The sequence below is a fragment of the Danio aesculapii genome, chromosome 12 (genome assembly GCF_903798145.1).
Source record: "Danio aesculapii chromosome 12, fDanAes4.1, whole genome shotgun sequence".
Taxonomy (NCBI): Eukaryota; Metazoa; Chordata; class Actinopteri; order Cypriniformes; family Danionidae; genus Danio; species Danio aesculapii.
The window spans coordinates 12036715-12057470 of NC_079446.1; the positions used below are offsets into that span (position 1 = coordinate 12036715).

A 20756-nucleotide genomic window follows, 5' to 3' on the forward strand; every position below is an offset into this window, starting at 1 on the left:
TTGACTTTATTTCATAAAAGCACATTAACAAACCACATGAGTGTGTTTTCCATACAAGCCTTGTACTGAGAAAAAAAAGCTGTTTACATGCCTCATCGATTTAATTTAGTCTTTGTGTAAAGACTAAAGGTGACATACTAAATACTACAATCACAATCATTTATAATTCTTGGTTCCTTCATATATTTCACATGATTATGTATAACAAATAGTCTTCCTATAGGACGTGGAATTCACTGCTGTTGTATTTGGGACATCTTCCTCCAAAAGCCAGTCTAAGGTCCGTGTGCTGTGTTCAGTTACATTACACTGAACAATTCATATGACAGGTTCATTTTATGAAACTATTGTGGCCCATACAGGTCCATCTCAAACACACACACATACACACACAGTTCAGCCAGTCGCATAATCATACATGTTATCACCAGAGTAACCTATATAAGCAAACAAAAAAAAAACACTGAGGAAAAAAGGAGAAAACACCTTTTTTTTGCCCCATAAAGAAGGTTTAAAGGAACACTCCACTTTTTTTTGGAAAGAAATAGGCTTGTTTTACAATTAAACGGTTAAGGAGTTGTGTTTTACCATTTTGAATCAATTCAGTCTATCCCCAGGCCTAGAGGGAGCACTTCTAGCTTAGCTTAGCATAAATCATTGACCCGATTTAGACCGTTTGCATTTTGCTCAAAAAAATTTTTAAAAAGAATTTAGCATTTTTATTTAAGAGGCATCTCATTTTCCTATTTAAACCTTGACCATTCTGTAGTTTCTTTATGCAAGACAGACGGGAAAATAGATGCTATTTTCTAAGCTGATATGTCTAGGAACTCATTCCTACATCTCAACTCATCTCATGTGGATGTTATAATCAAGGAGTTTATTTATGCCATTTCATGGCTCTATGAGGGCACAATTATATTAAGCAGCACATTTACCTTGCTAGAGACTACCCATAAAGCATTTTTTTGTTTCTAAATAATGTCTAATAGACGTCTAAACATAGTCGTCTTGGCTAAACCAGGGCCAAATTTGTGCTGTCAGTGAAAATCTAATGGATGTCTAGGAAAAACTAGACTAGTCATCAAATAAACAAATGAGTGACTACACATAAAACGTCTGTCTAATCTGTCTATTTAATGACTAGTCTAGTTTTCGGCTATTGTCAGATCTCTATTAGATTTTCACTGACAACCCAAGTTTAGCCTCAACCCAAGTTTAGTTTAGACATTCAAACGTAGCCAAGCTGTCTACATTCAGATGTCTATTAAACATTTGTTTGCTGGGTATTTTCAAGAACAGCGTAATATCATAAATTATCTATAACATTTTTGGGGTTTTTTTTGCACAAGACGCTAACGGTCTAATAATAATTTATGCTAAGCTAAGCTAAAACTGGTCCAGTTGATCAGCTGAATGGATTAAAAAATAGTAAAACTTAACTGTTTAACTCTATGTGACAAAAAAACTGGATTGTTCCTTTAAGTGGAGATGTAAACACTGGAAAGTGAACACTGGAAAGTGGCTAAACAGGAATAATACTGAGGAAAAAGGCAGCAGTTGGTTTTTAAGGTTTGAGTCACCAAAACCTTACACAAGAGGTAAAGTGTGGACTGCTATAGGTAGAAAAAGAAGCATTTGGAGAAAGATGTTTTAGTAAAACCCTTGATATCTGGCTAAGGCTAAGCTAAGTATGTGTTTAATGACCACAAAATATGAGCTGGATTTCCACTTGATCCTCAGCTTTACAGAAATCTTTACAGTTTCCCTCAGGTTCCCTCCATGAATGATGTGCTTCCCATTTTATATTAATATATACTTTTAAAGAATCTAGACAAATTATACTTATCACATATAGAACAGTTCATCCTAAGGAGAGTTTAAGGAAAGGCATAAGGATAAAAAGAGGGAAAGTGTAACTGGGATTTTTTTAAGGTACAGCAGCGAGTGGCAGGTCATTACTGGAGTTTCAGAGACATCCTCACACTCTCCTCATTTATAACACTGAAATGGGAAAAATATATCACTGTAGTTGTTAATGAAAGATAAGAAAATGACACGTTTTTTGTTGCGTTCGTTAGATTGTTACAGGAACAACTTTGGCAGAACTATCAGTGAGAGCCGAATTGTTGTCTAGAGTTAAATGTGAGGAAAATACAAATGACCAAACACTGCAGGGTAAATCTATGATTCACAATATTAAGAACGACTAAAGAAAACATGTCTAAAACCATAAAAAGTCTGAAATCAAGGTATGGAGGAAGGAAAGTCTTGGGGATACTGACAAAAACAATAATGACAAAAGTACAAATTTCTCCAATTTCAGTACATTTACATTGAAGTAGTTGAACAATCTGTACTTTTATGACGGATCCAGTGACTTCATCTCCTCCACCTGCGACTCAAGATCTGTTACCTGCGTGAAGAGAAATTTCATATGAATGTTCGCCATATTTAAAAAGTAACTTTTTTATATCAGTGGTACACTAAGAATGCTGGATTATTTAACCCATATTTAGGTCAAATAGCCCAGCATTTTTTTTAAGTAAAAGCAAAAACCTTTCATGTTGAGGAACAATGTGATCAATACAGGGGTCTGTTTTTCATACGTGGATTACTCAGTTAGCTGGATTTGGTTATTGACAATTTGACACAATCCAGGATTGTTTTGTTCTTCAAAACCCATCCGAGAGTTGTTGTCATAGCAACAGGTCTGGTAGCTCAAATCTGCTCAGGAGCAGGCTCATTTCATATAAGCAAGATTCTTTTCAAGCAAAGGTGATACTGAAAGTATGTACCAAATGCTAATATTTTCTTACAGTAGTAGTTATAAACACTTGGGATATATTTATATATACAGCTGAAGTCAGAATTATTAGCCCCCCTTTGAATTTTGAATTTTCTTATTGAAATATTTCCCAAATTATGTTTAACAGAGCAAGGACATTTTCACAGTATGTCTGATAATATTTTTTCTTCTGGAGCAAGTCTTTGTTTTATTTCAGCTAGAAAAAAAAGCAATTTTTAATTTTTTAAAATCATTTTAAGGTCAATATTATTAGCCCCTTTAAGCTATATTTGTTTTCGATAGTCTACAGAACAAACCATCGTTATACAATAACTTGCCTAATTACCCTAACCTGCCTAGTTAACCTAATTAACCTAGTTAAGCCTTTAAATGTCACTTTAAGCTGTATAGAAGTGTCTTGAAAAATATCTAGTCAAATATTATTTACTGTCATCATGGCAAAGATAAAATAAATCAGTTATTATAGATGAGTTATTAAAGCTTTTATGTTTAGAAATGTGTTGGAAGTCGCTGCCAATAACCTAGTGGTTAAGTGTGCCGACATATAGCACCATGGTGCTCACGGCGACCTGAGTTCAATTCCTGGCTCAAGGTCCTTTGCCGACCCTTCCCTTCTCTCTGCTCCCAACTATTTCCTGTCAATTCTCTGCACTATTCTATCTATTAATGGTTTAAAACCCCTGAAAAATGATAATAAAAAAACTTTCAACTGTAAATGTAAATAAACAGGGGGGCTAATAATTCTGACTTTAACTATATATATATATATATATATATATATATATATATATATATATATATATATATAAACTATTTTTACTATCTTTCCAAGTGTATATAATTACTAAGAAAATATCAGCATTTGGTACATACTTTCAGTATTACATTTGCTTGAAAAGATCCAATCTAATCCCGTTGACATGAAATAAACCTGCTCCTGAGCAAGTTTGAGCTACCAGATCTGTTGCTATGACAACATTTCTTGGATGAGTTTTAAAGAACAAAACGATCTTGGATCATGTCAAACCATCAATAACCAAATCCAGTTAACTGAATAATCAACATACGAAGAATGTTTTGAAGTTTATAGTAATTACTTTGAAATGTAGAGGCCCAAGCTTTCATCCATAGATTTGTAATGTGCGTTTTCTCTTTTATTCCCAGCAGATCCCTTGATGTCCAAACAACATCAAAAAACATCAAAAAAGCCAATCGATTTGATGTTACAACCACGATGTCCACTCGACATTCTCGCATTGATGTCTTTTTGACCACCAAAATAACAACACAAAAGTATTATGACATAAGAAAGGTGTTATTCATCTACAAGCAACTCAAAATTACAAATTTGGATTTTGTATGCCTACAATGCACGTAAATACCTCGATGTCAAAACAACATCAAACTGACATCTAATTTTTAACTTCTATTTTTAATTCCCAAAAACACATCAAAATCAATTACTGGACAGTCACGAAGTCCTGATTTTTGAAGCAAATATTAAATGTCAGTTTGATGTCATTTTGACATCAAGGTAGTCAATTGACATCAAATCGGTTAGCTTTTTTGTTTTTTGATGTCATTTTGAAATCAAATGGTCCATCAATGGTTTTGTTCTCTAATTTTCTAATTTTGTTTATATATTAAGTTTATATATTGTGCTTCGGAAAACATGCAGCTGATGAAATATATATAGAGTAAAATATCATGATACCTTGTCTTGGAGTTGTTCTGTTTCCTCATTATGTGAAGCTTCAGTCTCCTCTACATTTTCTTGCTGAGCTGTTTTCTTTTTAAGTAATTCAATCTCCCTGTATGAAAAAAAAAGTTAGATTTCTAAAATTGAATAGAAGATTCATAAAATGTTCATTAATATCTTGGGCGTATATAATGATCTTAATCCAATAACTGAAAGAAGAACATCAAGAAAGAGTCCGTTTTCTTACTTTTTACAGTACATTCACAAGTTCTCAATCATTCTTTTAAACATTGTTATAATGGTTTGCAATTCTACAAAGATTATAACAAAGGTTTGGTCATAAACTTCAATACTGTCAGTGTGAATTGGATAAACTCTGTTAAAGGCACAGTATGAAATTTTGGCCACTAGACGACACGTATTTTCAGCCTGATATCACGAGGAAATGTAACTATTTTATGTTTTGTCAGAGTAGTGTACGAGTATGAAAATGTACGATTTTAAAAAGGTGTGGCACTAAACACAACCGTCATTGGGGGATAATTCAGTTCAATTCACCTTTATTTGTATAGCGCTTTACAATGTAGATTGTGTCAAAGCAGCTTCACATAAAAGATCATAGTAAATTGAAACAGTGTAGTTCAGTTTTCAGAGTTTAAGTTCAGTTCAGTTTAGCTCAGTTCAGTGTGGTTTAATAATCACTACTGAGTCCAAACACTGAAGAGCAAATCCATCGATGCGCAGGTCTACAGGTCCCGAACCATGCAAGCCAGTGGCGACAGCGGCGAGGAAAAACTTCACCAATTGGCGAAAGTGAAGAATAAAAAAACCTCGAGAGAAACCAGGCTCAGTTAGGCATGACCATTTCTCCACTGGCCAAACGTCTTGTGCAGAACTGCAGTCTAAGAGTCTGGATAAGCAAATCGTACTAAATTGTACCGAATTAGATTGTATGAATTCATACAAATTAGCCACTATAACAAAAAGGTACAAATTGCTGTGAGATTGTGTTGGTATTTCTGGACTCATGGATGAGCTAAAGTATTTAAACTTAATATCATGGTAAGATGAAGCAGAGTAAAGGTTATTGCACATGCACACTGATTCAGAAATTTTAGTCCATAATTTTCATGTTAAAAATAGTTACGTTCTCACATTGTGACAATCGTATTGACACATTGCCTCCAAAAATTGGCCATCATAAAAAAATGTAATGAGGTTTGGTTTTTTGTTTTCGCATCCAAAAATACGTTTTGAGATGTGTTTTGACAGTTCAGAGCCACCAAACAATAGTGGTGGGCAAAGCGAGGCTTCATAAAACACTGAAACAGTCGAAGCAAATGTGTCAAAGCTTCAAAACGATTCGAAACCCGTCTCTAGTGGTCATTTTTCATCAATGCTCTGGAACAGCTACAGAAAAGAAATCGTTAAGAAAATTGAGGTATTAAACCCCACATTGTAGAGTTAAGGTTTCAAGTGATTTGGTGAAGCGGTCAGAGTTCCTGACTTGCATGCAGATAATAGGTTCAAATCCAGGGTGATGCAGCTATAGATGTTAGTTATTAACTGCTCTGTTCTTGTAACGTGTTTTGTTTTAACATTGGTCTGATGTGCGAACGAACAAATATGTCTTGTTTTGGTCACAAAAAGTAACATTATTAAAATACATCAAGTCTCAATTTGTCACAAAGTCGGGATTCAAAATCGGGGCATTTGCAGCACAGTTACTGTGCACATGCACAGTCCACTAGGATACATAAGATAGAGATTTTTCAGACCCTGTCAGTGAAATGCAGAATCGCCAGGTCTCGAAACTCTTCTGAAATGACCAATGCTTTGAATCGTTTTAGTCACGTGACCTGGTGTTTCGAAACAGTTTAGTCACGTGACCTGGGTGTTTTGAATCACCTTAGGCACGTGACCTGGGTGTTTTGAATCACCTTAGTCACGTGACCTGGGTGTTTCGAATCACTTTAGTCACGTGACCTAGGTGTTTTGAATCACCGTAGTTAAGTCACCTGGGTGTTTTGAACCACCTTAGTCATGTGACCTGGGTGTTTTGAATCACCTTAGTCACGTGACCTGGGTGTTTTGAATCACCTTAGTCACGTGACCTGGGTGTTTTCAATCATGCTTCGGTGCAGTGTTTCGTGATCTTCTGCATCTCGAACATCAGCCATCTCTAATGTACAAGCGAAAGGCAAAATACAGAATGCCATCACTTGAGCCTTAAGCACAGATCATTTCATGACAAACACATGCATAAAATACAAATAAATGTGGTGGACAGTTGAGAAACCCTAAGCTGGATTCAGTGTCTGGTGCACCTCTCGTTGCTGTTTGGGCTGCATGTGTGTGTCCATATCACCCTGCAGCCCAAGACCGGTTACTCACTGAAGCTGAGCAACGCTGAGCCTGGTCAGTACCTGGATGGGAGACCAAATGGGAAAACTAGGTTGCTGTTGGAAGTGGTATTAGAGAGGCCAGCAGGGGGCACTCAACCTGCAATCTGTGTTAGTCCTAATGCCCCAGTAAAAGGGAAGGGGACACTATACTATACTGTCAGTCTTTCAGATGAGACGGTTAAACCACGGTCCTGACAAATTTTCTGCTATTCCGTTCCTAAGGTATGTGTAGGATTTTTTATTTAATATTTTATTTATTTTTAATTTTTATTTGTAATAAATAAAATAATAATACATTAAGAAATCTGTGTTTTTGAAACAAATGAAGACAGCAGAAGTCAGCTATTCATTTTAATTATTTAGACTGACATGTGTACTGCTTCAAATAGTTACAAATGTTTCTCAACATAAAATATTTTGTTCAAAGGGTGAAAAAATGTTTTTTTTTTTTTTTTACCCAGACATTTAAAAATAATATATTTTAGAGCAGTGAGCACAATACTGTAATATTGTGAAACCGTGATTTTTTTTATTCAGTTAATCATCCCGTCAGAATCTTATTTCGGCCCATGCCTAGTTCTGACTCTCTGTGGTCTCTGTGGGGACGGGTCAGGGGAATCCCTTATTATGTTACACATCCCAATGTTAATAGGTATGCCAGTATCTGTTCAGGATTTGTTTATGTGTGGAAATGTGTGGAGTATCACAAGCAATGTAACAAAATTCCACTGATTTCCTGATATAAACTTTGCATTTCGGATACAGCTCTTTAAGGAGGAGAACTCTTCTTCCTCCTCTTTCTTTTTTTACTTGAGAAGAGAGCAATGCATCATTGCTTGAATTGACTCCAAAATATTTTGCGTTTTTTCAGAATGGATTAATAAATACGCATCGAACTCAGTGTGTACACAGAGGATTGTGTATGTGATTAATTTTTTTACATATGAAAACAAAAAACTGCATGCAAAAAAAACTTTAAGGCTGAAATGTGTTACAAAATAGGAGCTTTGAAGCAATTGCTTAGGCCCACCTTGAATCGGTGCACACAGAAATTTGCGAAAATCCCCCTGAGTCTCCATTAGTAACATACACACTATTCTCCCGCCCTCCATCTCCGTCACACTCATTCAAGTTTAGGGATTGGGCTAGTTGTAAAGGAAATTCCTCTATTTTCATGTGGCCATTGGGCTACTTTTGTTGTGAAAACCTGGCAACCCTGACCTTTAGTAAGAATGTGGATGTGTGTTTTCTCTCACTTCTGCTGATACTCTTTGATGAGGCGTTTGGCCTTGCTGTATTTGCGCTCCAGAGCCTGGTACTGAGCCTGCGTTTCTTTCAGGTGCTCGTCCACAGCCTGGCACAAACTCTGCGCCTCCATCCAATATCCCTCCAGCTTCTCCATGCGCTCCCGGTTCTCCTGCATATTACGCTCCATCTGAGCCTTCTCAGAACGCCATCGCTGCTTATCCTGCTCTGCGTGATTTAACTTCACACACACACACACATGCAAACAAATGATTACTTGGCATGTAATTAGTAAGAGATCTCTTTTTCATGGTAAAAGCTTCAGTATGTTTCCTTTTTGAAAAATATAAATGCCGCTATTTCAGAGATGGGCGAAGTACACAAATCCTTACTTAAGTACTGATACTCGTGTTTAAAACGACTTTGGTAAAAGTTGAAGTAGTGATTACACTTTTGTACTCCAGTAAAAGTAAAGAAGTACTGCCTTAAGTATGTACACTACCTGACAAAAGTCTTGTTGCCTATCTAAGTTTTAGGAACAACAAATAATAACTTGACTTCTAGTTGATCATTTGGTATCAGAAGTGGCTTATATGCATACAGTAAGGACTGACTTTGCTTAGACAAAAGTCTTGTTACTTAACAGAAATAATATAGAATATAAAGTCATGGTGCAGTGGGAAAAGAATGAATATAGTGTCTGACTCCCATGAGCTTGGAGGACTGCATCCATACATCTCTGCAAACTTATTAATAAAGTCATCTGGAATGGCAAAGAAGCGTTCTTGCAAGACTTGCAAGAGTTTATCAAGAAACTTTGGATTCATCTTCAGTACCTCCTCCTCCATCTTACCCCAGGCATGCTCAATAATGTTCTTGTCTGGTGACTGTGTTCAGTGGCGGTTCTAGCTTGAATAGCACCCTGGGCGAACCACCCCATATACACCCCCCATGTAAGGTTACATCTAGTTAATATAAAAAAGGACCATTAAACATGTACAATTTTTAAAAGTTTGCTGTTTTACCCCAACTTTGGGTAAAATACGGACAACTAGAACTGGAATTATTAAAAATATTAATATTTATTATAAATAAAATTAATATTATTATTGTGTGCATGCGTCAGTTTGCTTGCACCAGCGTTGTTTTTGTTGCACATAGAGAAAAACAAACTTGCGTTTACAACAGATGCCAAATATGCCCCTACCGTCTTTATTGTGGGGTTAGCCTACCACTCTTGGGATTAATACACTTGCATAAAATAAATCGTAACTTATCTCAAAGCATACTTAGGCTCATATGATTTTTTTCTTTTGCACCGTCTCCCCGTGCCGCCCCCAGCAAGATGCCGCCCTGGGCGATCGCCCATATTGCCCATGCCTAAATCCGCCACTGACTGTGTTTGCCAATCCTGGAGCAGCTTGACCTTCTTTGCTTTCAGGAACTTTGATGTGGAGGCTGAAGTTTGAGAAGGTGCGCTATCCTGCTGAAGAATTTGCCCTCTGCTGAATTTGCCCCCTGCTGAAGAATTTGATGTTCATGCTTTTATCAGCAGCAGGGTGGATTACTGTAATGGCCTCCTCACTGGCCTTCCCAAAAAGACAGTCAGACAGTTGCAGCTCATCCAGAACGCTGCGGCCAGAATTCTGACCAGAAGCAGGAAATCAGAGCACATCACACCTGTCCTCAGGTCTTTACACTGGCTCCCAGTCACATTTAGAATAGATTTTAAAGTATTATTACTGGTCTATAAATCACTAAATGGCCTAGGACCTCAATACATTACAGATATGCTCACTGAATACAAACCTAACAGATCACTCAGATCTTTAGGATCAAATAGATTAGAAATCCCAAGAGTTCAGTCAAAGCAGGGTGAATCGGCTTTCAGCTACTACGCCCCTCGTTGCTGGAATCAGCTTCCAGAAATGATCAGATGTGCTCCAACATTAGGCACATTCAAATCAAGACTGAAAACACATCTGTTTAGCTGTGCCTTTACTGAATGAGCACTGTGCTACGTCCGACTACTATGTTTTTCTCTTCTTTTTAATTCTTTTATAACACATTTTATCAGCTTTTATTTTATTTTCATTTTTACCATTTTTATGTTTGTTTTTATTTCTCTTATAATTGTTTCTTTTATTCCTGTTTATGTAAAGCACTTTGAATTGCCACTGTGTATGAAATGTGCTATATAAATAAACTTGCCTTGCCTTGCCTCTCATATGATTTGTAATATAATGGGCAGCACAAATGTCTTGATACCTCAGGCTGTTGATGTTGCCATCCACTCTGCAGATCTCTCACACGCCCCCATACTGAGTGTAACCCCAATCCATGAATTTTCCTTCACCAAGCTTGACTGATTTCTGTGAGAATCTTGAGTCCATGCGGGTTCCAATCGGTCTTCTGCAGTATTTGTGATGATTGGGATGCAGTTCAACAGATGCAGTTCTTCCTACTAGAAGTCAAGTTATTTTTTGTTGCTCTTACAACTGGGATCGATGACAAGACTTTTGTTAGGTAGTGCACTTATGAAAAACTTATTCATTAAGACTTCCTGTTTCACGCTGGTAACTACACAGTACTTCATATATACATCTATACAAAAAATTTACATTTCAAATTTTTTTTGTAAAAATTTTGTTGCCAATTTTTAGCAGCAAAGTAGCTACTATATTTTTAAACAATACTGATCAAATAAGTTTCCCTGTGTATCATTTTATCAATGACAAAAAAGTATTCTCTTAAATCAAAAAGGCATCCAAATTTTTACAATGACAAGAAATAATATAGATTGTGCCATAAAACACAATAAAACAAAAGTAACAAGCCCAATTTAAAAATGTAAGGCCTATAAATTTCAGATATTTGTGTAAAAATATAAAGAGTAAAAAAGCAAAAAGGAGTAAAGTACTGATACCAGAAAAATCTACTTAAGTACATTAATGAAGTACTTCCCTACTTCCGTCTCTGCATTGTTTAACCATTCTCATAGCACTATTAAACCAGGACAACTACTTATTTTTACAAACAGATTTTTGAGAGTTAGCAGCGCTTTGCGTGCATATAAACTAGCTTAAAGTTAGTCAGTTCGTGTAATAAACCAGCTGAATGCACGGAAACAGCTGTCAGATTTTAGAGCTATGGCTAGTAGAAGATCTCAATTCAAACTTTTATGGTGCTTTTGGTCTTTTTTTTTTTTGAGCTTGACTATTTGAATCACAGTCCACTTTTATTGTAGCATTCCAACTGGTGCAATATCTCAATTTGATTCCAAATGAAATCCTGCAGGTTTAGAAAAGGCAGGTAAAATAAAATGCTTATGATTCAAAGAACATATCCAAAGTATTTGTCAAGACCATAGACTGTAAAAGGTCAAGATGTATGATAATCTGTTTAATAAAAAAAGTGTGCCCATACCTTCCTCTTGAGCTGTTGGATTTCAGCCTGGGTCACAGCATGTTTGATCTGCAACTGTATAAAAATAGTAAACAGGTTAAAGAACATAACCAAATCAGCTATTCTGCAATAACAGATAAACAGGACTTCATAAGGATGACATAAGCATACATCTTTGTCCCCAGAGATTGTAAAGAACCTTCATTATTTAGTTTAAACTTCATTAACTGATCTAAACTAAATGTTTTCTAAACTATATTATAGCTGAAGGTATTCTGGTTTTAATTCATAATGCTTAATGAATAGTTGCTGGCTTCTCAGCTGACAAATGTAAAGGGGGCCTATTATGCCCCTTTTATGAGATGTAAAACAAGCCTCTGATGTTCCTAGAATGTTAAGTTTCAGCTTAAAATGCCCCAACAATAATGTTTTATAACTCTTTGAAACGGCCCCTTTTAGGTTTTGATCGTAGTTGTGCTGTTTTGGTGACTGTCCCTTTAAATTCAAATGAGATTGTGCTCTCAACCTGCTTTTTAAAAAGAGGGGGGGTATTTGGGGGGTCACGGACGAAAGTGAAGGGGGTTGGCGAGTAACGGAAGAAAGTGATGAGTGGGGAGGAGGGGGATCGGTAAAATGAGGTGCTGGATCAGATTTCAGAGGTGCTGGATCCAGAGCCAGCTTGTTTTGGCACAAATTAAGCTCTGGGGGGAGCCACAAATGCCTACGTGTCAGCATAGTGGCAGATTCAAAAACAAGACTGATTTAATATGCTAATGAGGGAGAGATTGTCACTAATTGGCGGGGCTTTCCTCCTCTGATGACACATACAAAGGGAGAATGTCAATCAAAGTGTTTCTGCAGACTGTCTTTATCAAGTGTGATTATAAAAAATAAAATTACATTTTACAAAAATACATTTTTAACATTTGATGGTGGTTATATTCACAGACTGGTGCCACACAACTGTGTTGAAACCCCTTATAAAAGTGATGTTTGCCTAATAGGTCCCCTTTAAAGTACATGTTTGCACAGGTAAATGCCTAGATAAGATGCGATATCAACAGAAACCAACATACACCTTTAAAAATCAAATTAAAGCACATTACAGGTACATTTTCAAGAATGTCCAGCATTTTACAATATATTTACATACATATACATACTTATATATACACACATCACACATTTTTTGGTGTGGAGTTTGTAATTTCAAACTGTGTTTTAAAATGCATTTCAACCCATCGTGTATAAGATTTAGTATCAGTTTGGTTAAGCCCAATCTAATTAGGGACTGAATTGGAAACTGTAACTGAACAGTCTGCTTTACAAATGGTTATTAGTCAAAGTCCCACAGTAAAATCTGTTTCTTGATGTCATCAGTATTTTTAATAGCTGAAAACAGATTAATCTTTTTTAGTAGCAAGTATATTCATTCATTATTATATTATATTATATTATATTATATTATATTATATTATATTATATTATATTATATTATATTATATTATATTATATTATATTATATTATATTATATTATATTACTTCAGCTTAGTCCCTTTGTTCATCAGGGATCATTACAGTGGAATGAACCGCCGACTTATCCACCATATGTTTTACACAGCGGATGCCCTTCTAGCTGCAACAAATCACTGGAAAACCCCCATACACACTCATTCACACACATACACTAATTTAGTTTATTCAATTCATCTATAGCGCATGTCTCCACACAGAAATGCCAACTGGCCCAGCCGGGACTCAAACCAGCAACCTTCTTGCTGTGAGGTGACAGTGCTAACCCCTAAGCCACTGTGTCGCCCACTAGCAAGTATATTTCATTGTAAATACTTAAAAAAAATTCTTATATCAGACAATATAATTGTTATTTTGTATATAATATTATTACAAATTTGTGTCTTACTTCTTTATATTTGTGGGCAAGCTTCTCAGGGTCCACTTCTACGGGTGAAAGCATGTCTTCATTCTCGGCTAAGTCGAACACCTCTATGGCACTGGGGTATGTGGGGCTCATTTCATCTTCTTCCTCTTCATCTGTTCCGTAATCACCCTGCTAGAAGCGAAGATCAGGGTTAAAAACTTTTTGTGAATTATAGACAGTAGAGAAAATTCATATTTGTTAACACTCTTTTAAAACATTTTTAAATTTGGCCACAGACACAAGATGTGAATTCATTAGTAAAAAACACTGTCAGTTTCTTTTTTTTTAAATAATCACCACTTTAACTATGTGACGCAAAGATGTGTCAAACCTCTTCCTCATCGCCCATGTAGTTTCGATATCGTTGTTCCATCATCTCCCGCTGCCAGCGCTCCTGCTCAAGAGTCTGCTGGATGAGCTGGGCCACTTCACTTTGCTCTCCCGGCTTTTCTCGGCCAATAATAAACCTGAGAAAAGAGGGGTTTATCGCACACCTAAATGTAGTCTAAAGCCTTTATTTCCGAGTGCAGCACTATAGGTTTGATTCTCAAGAAATGCACCTGAATTAGTTGAATGAAATTAACTTATCTAGTCATCTCAACTCACATCAATCAAACTGACTAAACATATTAAGTAAAACTCTGTATAGCTTAAAAACATTTAGTTAAGAATGTCTGTTTTTAAATCAGAGATGATAAGAATACATTATTTATACTGATGCAACAAGATTTATCACTGAGTACTGTTGATATGGCTCTTATAGATCCTTCTATGCTTGTCTTTCTCCTCCTTTTTTATCCATCCTCAATTTCCTCCCTTTTCATTGCTCCTCGTGTTCGTGTCTCCTCCAACCAGTGTCTGGCTTCATAAACCCTTTCCTTGTTCTGGCATCCCCTAATAACACTCATCCACAATAATGAAATGTACTATTCTTCTCGTCTAAATACAATCTTTGTAACACATAATTACAACTGTAACAATAACCCCATTGGCTGAATGCTGAATGAATGCAGAGGAGGAGGCATATTTCATATTAGAAGGCAATGATCCAGAGTCAATCTTAAAAAAAAAAGAAGTTTAAGTTTACACTGAAATGTTCTTTTCACCACGTTGTGGAAGTATAACAGAAATGCAAAGCTAACACAATAACATGAGGCTAAGTAAGAAAACATAAATCTGTGATGTTGTATTTATTACTGTCTTCATGTCTTTCTACACTTTTAACAGAGGTTAGTTGACTTTATTTAAAAAGTTGAGTAAACAACCTGTTGCCATAAATAAAAAATTAAGTCAAAGAAAAATTATGCAAATTAAAGGGCACCTATGATGAAAATCAAATTTTGTAAGCTGTTTGGACAGAACTGTGTGTAGGTATAGTGTGTCCACTGTCATATTGGAATGATAGAAACCCAACAAGTCTCTTTTTTAAAATTTCCTGACGTTAAAACAAGATCCAAATCCCAGTGATTTTGAGGCCCACCGCAACATGATGTAGGAGTGCAGTTTTCCCTGCCCGCCGAATTGATTGACAGGTTTTTGCAAATAAACACTCTGTGATTTCTATAAGTTAAATATATATATATATATATATATATATATATATATATAGTGTGTGTGTGTTTGTGTGTGTTACCGCAAACAGAATTTCTGTGTGACTCATCATTTCAGAAAGGCTTGAATAGACTCCACCGCAAATACATCAAATAAACTTATTAGGTATTTTTGACTAATGAGCTGTATTTCAGCTTCATCCGTGTCTGTCTCTATCACTGACTGCTGTTTATCTGATATAGCGCATGAAAAGCAGACATGCACGTCAGAGCGGTGGGTGGGGAGAGTAGCTCATTTGGATTTAAAGCCACAGGCTACAAAAACAGCTACACCGTAGTCAGACAGACAGGAGGCTATAATAAATTATCTGATGGGTGTTTCGAGCTGAAACTTTACAGACACATTCTGGAGAGACCAAAAGCTTATCTTACATCTTGTAAAAGGGGTAAATAGGTGCCCTTTAAGTCAACGTAACGGTTATAAGTTAGAGCGGGTTTACTCATTTTTTTAAAGTGCAGTAACTTCCTTAAAAATGTGAGAGCTGTATTTAAATAACAATTGTGATATTAATAATTATGATTTGTCCAAGTGATCTAGGTACAGTAAATTGTCTCCAACCTTTTTCATAGAATGAAGAATTTTTTTGTGTTGATTATATTTATTCACCCCAGACAGCTTTCTTTCCCCTCCTTTTTTGTTATTTTTCCAGAGTTTAGCTGAATTTTGATGTGCAAAAATGTTTAAAATCATGCCATACAGTTGAAGTCAGAATTATTAGCCCCCCGAATTATTAGACCCTGCTTATTTTTTCCCCAATTTCTGTTTAATGGAGAGAATATTTGGTTAGCACATTTCTAAACATAATAGTATTCTAAACATAACTCATTTCTAATAACTGATTTATTTTATCTTTGCCATGATGACAGTAAATAATATTTGACTAGATATTTTTCAAGACACTTCTATACAGCTTAAAGTGACATTTAAAGGCTTAACTAGGTTAATTAGGCTAACTAGGCAGGTTATGGTAATTAGGCAATTTATTGTACAATGATGGTTTGTTCTGTAGACTATCGGGAAAAAAAATAGTTTAAAGGGGCTAATAATTTTGACCTTAAAATGTTTTTTAAAAATTAAAAACTGCCTTTATTCTAGCCAAATTAAAACAAATAAGACTTTCTCCAGAAGAAAAACTTTTATCAGACACTGTGAAAATTGTGCTGTTAAACATAATTTGGGAAATATTTAAAAAAAAAGAAAAAATTCAAAGGGAGGCTAATAATTCTGACTTCAACTGTATGTATTTGAATATAAGCTTTTAAAGAGGAAATGCAAAATAAAATTATACAGCAGAATTGCACGGTACTGGGTCACGACTCACAAAAGATATCATTTACCTTAGTGTATTTTTGTTTAAAAAATACAGAAAAAATTATGAAAAATGAATGAAGGACATGCATTTGATTCACAGTGAGTGATTTACTTCATTAAATTATTGACCTCTTGTAATCAAAGAGTTTCATTATTCTTGACCCAGTTTTATTATTCTTGGCTGACACATGAATAATGGGTCAACAATTAAATATTAATTATTATCAATACAAATTAGATTCTGGCATACTTTTTTAATTAACAGTCCTAATTTCCAGCTTTTATCACCAATAATTAAAGCACTCTGGTATTATTCATGTCTACACAATTGATAAATACAGTCCTTTTGACATTAACTGAAAGTAGCATTTGATTAATTCCCCGTTAATTGTGCCTACAGTTGTAAGTATATTTTAGTGTACAACATCCATTAAAATGCAGCAATGCCTGTAGATTAGATGACAGTAATTATTGAAGGTAAATGTAAATGAAACAAAAATATATGATAATCCATATACATAATACATATCTGTCACAGTAATTTCCAGCTTTTTGAGTTTACTCATTGTTTCGGTGAGCAGCTTATTACGGCCTATAGTAACGTAGAAAAGTTGAGCGCCCTCTAGTGAGTCGCACATTTCATGTCATTATGGACTTACATATGAATAAAATCCAGGTTTGTTTAAACTGCAAATGCAATGCATTTTTGGAGTGCCCGCAGTGTAGCGAGGCACAAGGTCAGCGCTGAGCAACGCAGAAAAACGTGGTGCCCATCAAAGTCCCTTTTGAGCTAGCTGTCCAATCACAGTGAAGCAGGGGCGAAACTGTCAACAAATAATCTGCTAAAGACTTTCAACTTTTAAAGGTACTGCGAGATAATAGCAACCAACTGAAAAAGCTGTGCTGCAAATATGCTCACAGAGCGTTTTTAGTACAGTGCTCGGTTTCTACAGTCCAAAAACTCTTCTATGGACACTCAGCCTAAGCGAAAAGTACCCAGATGGCTAACTACTTCTGGTAAGATTCCGATGTGCGCATCCAATGGATATTTTACTATGGCATGAGGCCGCATAGAAGAATTTATGAATGGAAGTGTAGCGATGCAAAAGGCGTGGTTAGGTCATGCGATGATAATGGCGGATGAAGTACATCTGAATTCATACTATTCACATTCATACTATAACATACTTGTTTAACAGTTGTGAAATACACTGACCGGCTACTTTATTAGGTACACCAGTCCAACTGTTTGTTAACGTTCATTTCTAATCAGCCAATCACATCTTAACAACTCAATACATTTTGGCATGTAGACATGGTCAAGACGATCTGCTGCAGTTCAAACCGAGCATCAGAAAAGGGAAGAAAGGTGATTTAAGTGACTTTAAACGTGGCATGGTTGTTGGTGCCAGACGAGCTGGTTTGAGTAGTTCAGAAACTGCAGATCTACTGGATTTTTACACACTTAAATAACTCAAATAACCCCTTGTTAAAACCGAGGTATACAAAAGAACATCTCTAAAAGCACAACACACCGAACCTTGAGGCGGATGGGCTACAGCAGCAGAAGACCACATCGGGTGCCACTCCTGTCAGCTAAGAACAGGATATTGTGAGTACAATTCTCAATTTCTGCTGTGACATTCGGATGGTAGGGTCAGAATTTGGCGTCAACAGCATGAAAGCATGGATCGATCCTGCCTTGTATGGTGTCTGGGATGTTTTCTTGGCACACTTTGGGTCCATTAGTACCAATTGAGCATCGTGTCAATGCCTTGCCTACCTGAGTATTGCTGCTCATATCAATCCCTTTATTACCACAGTGAACCCATCTTCTGATGGCTGCTTCAAGCAGGATAACACGCCATAAATCATCTATCAAGTAATCTTAGACTGGTTTCTCGAACATGACAATGAGTTCACTGTACTCAAATGGCCTCAAAAGTCACCAAAACTCAGTCCAATAGAGCACGTTTGGGATGTGTTGGAATGGGAGATTCGCATCATGGATGTGCAGCTGACAAATCTGCAGCAACTGTGTGATGCTATTAGGGATGCAACTTTTTTAGTAACCGCGCTTTAATTTGTCACAGGTAATTAATCGTAAAGGCTTTTCAACACCCCATTTCTGCACGGAACAAAACTGCTGAAACTAAACCAAGTTATGCCAACTTTGCTCTAGTTTAAAGTTATGAGCTGCTTGTACACCAAGACTAATAACGTCCACGTTTAAATTCCTTATCCTAATTATTATTGATATTTTTTGAAGTGGCAAGTAGTGCAAATGTCTTTTCTTGATATCAAAAACTGAATCACTACTGGTAAAAAAGAAAAAATTTTATATTGATTATTCTAACATCTTTTGTAGTAATGCTAATTTCAAATATCATGAATGCAATGACTGTAAGAAAGCCATTTTGGAAATCATAAATTATATTCATAAATACATTTTAGATATCGGAAATAACAAATGTAAAAGGTTGAAATACATTTACAAATATCAAAGACCTACATTTCAACTAGACAAATGCAATTTTATTTATTCTTATTTTAATTATTTATTTATTGTTCTGTCAATTATTTTCAGTGTAAAATTATTACTTCTGTTTAAATGCAAAAAAATAAATCACTTATTTTTAAGCACAAAGAGAGAAATGGACTATTGTTTATTTTTAATATTATTATGTGCTGTACTAACTGATTACTGAGCATAAATAAATAACACTTTAAAAAAGATTTCATGTGATTTTCTAAACTAGTAGTGTTTTGAAATTAATGAGCGCATAATAATGGTGATAACCGTGAAACCATGATTATTTCTCAGACTATAATCGTACAACCAAAATCTATAATCATTGCATCCCTAGATGCTATCATGTCAATATGGACCAAAATCTATGAGGAATATTTTCTGTACCTTGTTGAATCTATGCCACGAAGGATCAAGGCAGTTCTGAAGGCAAAAGGGGGTTCAACTCGCTACTAGTAAGGTGTACCTAATAAAGTGGCCGGTGAGTGTAAGTTTAAATTCAAATGCAGTACTTACTTGAATAATATGCAGTTTCTGACATTACATATTTCTATTTACTATGGACTTTGTTTACATTGAAGGACAGCTATGTTACAAACTACAAATAAGATATTTTTAAAAAGCATATCCTGTTCTTTCAGGTAAGTAACAAAGTATATGATTGAATAAGGACATCGTAGTGACTGTAGATTTGATGACAGAGTGAATATAAAAAGTTAGAAATTCACTGTGCTCTCCAGCTAGCCATCTGATCTTACCGAACGGTCCCGGATGTGTTTCTCAGAACAGATGCTGCAAAACTTTGAGTTACACCAACCAGGCTTGTTCCATCCACCTCCACTATCAAATCATTCACTTGTATCCTGAATGGGAAAAAAATGAGCAGTGTGACTATTGTCAAATGACCTTAAAAAATCAAGTCAAAAATGATTCTGTAAAATACGCATAACATCGACCTGCCATCCCGATGAGCAGCTCCTCCGTCTGTGACAGTCTTTACGAATATGCCAAGCTTCTCCAGGCCCATGTCAGCTCCAGCACCCATGCCAATAATACTGATTCCCAAACCCTCATTGTCTGATGATGGACATTAAAAAAATGGCAAATTCAGTAACAATACTGCTTGCAATAGCGCCAAAGATTATTTGTTCATTTCAAAATCCATCAATATACTATTGCAAAGTATGAAAAGTGTGATTGTGTACTATACACCAGTGTTTCTCAACCACATTCCCAGAGGACCACCAACACTGCATGTTTTGGATGTCTCCTTTGTCTGTCAAACCCATTACAGGTCTTTCAGTCTCTGCTAATGAGCTGATGATCTGAAACAGGTGTGTTTACTTAAGAAGACATGGATTACGTGCAGAGCTGGTGGTCCTCAAGGAATGTGGTTGAGAAACACTGCTATATACTATTTTAAGTTGACAATGTGAAGTTCATTTCACCATATTATGAAAGAACAACAAAGATGCTAAACAAACATAGCACAAAAAATATGCCCATATTCAATAATTCAATATAATGTGATAATAAACATGTATGATACTGATATCAAAATACTTTAATTATTTATTATTTAATTACTATTTGTAGAACAAACCATTATGAACAGACTTATAAGCTCAAAAACTACCTTATGAGTACCTCTCTAATTATTTAAACGAGACATATCATGAAATTAGGACTTTTTCTATGTTTAAGTGCTATAAATGCCAACCCAGAAAAGTTTTTTGTAAGCATTTTTCAACATCCTTACAGAAAAATTTTATTACCACCTTAATCTGCTTATACACTTGTA

The 20756-nt window shown here is 35.7% G+C and overlaps 1 protein-coding gene across 2 annotated transcripts in view; it reads right to left on the reverse strand.

Annotated features, from left to right (window-relative positions):
• ppp1r9bb (protein phosphatase 1, regulatory subunit 9Bb) overlaps positions 1 to 20756 on the reverse strand; it is a 54881-nt gene continuing 34125 nt past the window's right edge. The window contains exons 3-10 of one of the 2 annotated variants that reach the window (XM_056469696.1): positions 19912 to 20032; positions 19714 to 19818; positions 13835 to 13970; positions 13486 to 13632; positions 11585 to 11638; positions 8170 to 8399; positions 4524 to 4620; positions 1 to 2416 (exon numbers count right to left, since the gene is read on the reverse strand). In XM_056469696.1, the coding sequence (XP_056325671.1) occupies positions 2363 to 2416; positions 4524 to 4620; positions 8170 to 8399; positions 11585 to 11638; positions 13486 to 13632; positions 13835 to 13970; positions 19714 to 19818; positions 19912 to 20032 (944 nt within the window). In that variant the 3' untranslated portion in view covers positions 1 to 2362. Of the gene's footprint in view, positions 2417 to 4523; positions 4621 to 8169; positions 8400 to 11584; positions 11639 to 13485; positions 13636 to 13834; positions 13971 to 19713; positions 19819 to 19911; positions 20033 to 20756 lie in introns of both variants that reach the window. The other variant, XM_056469695.1, reaches the window with a different exon arrangement.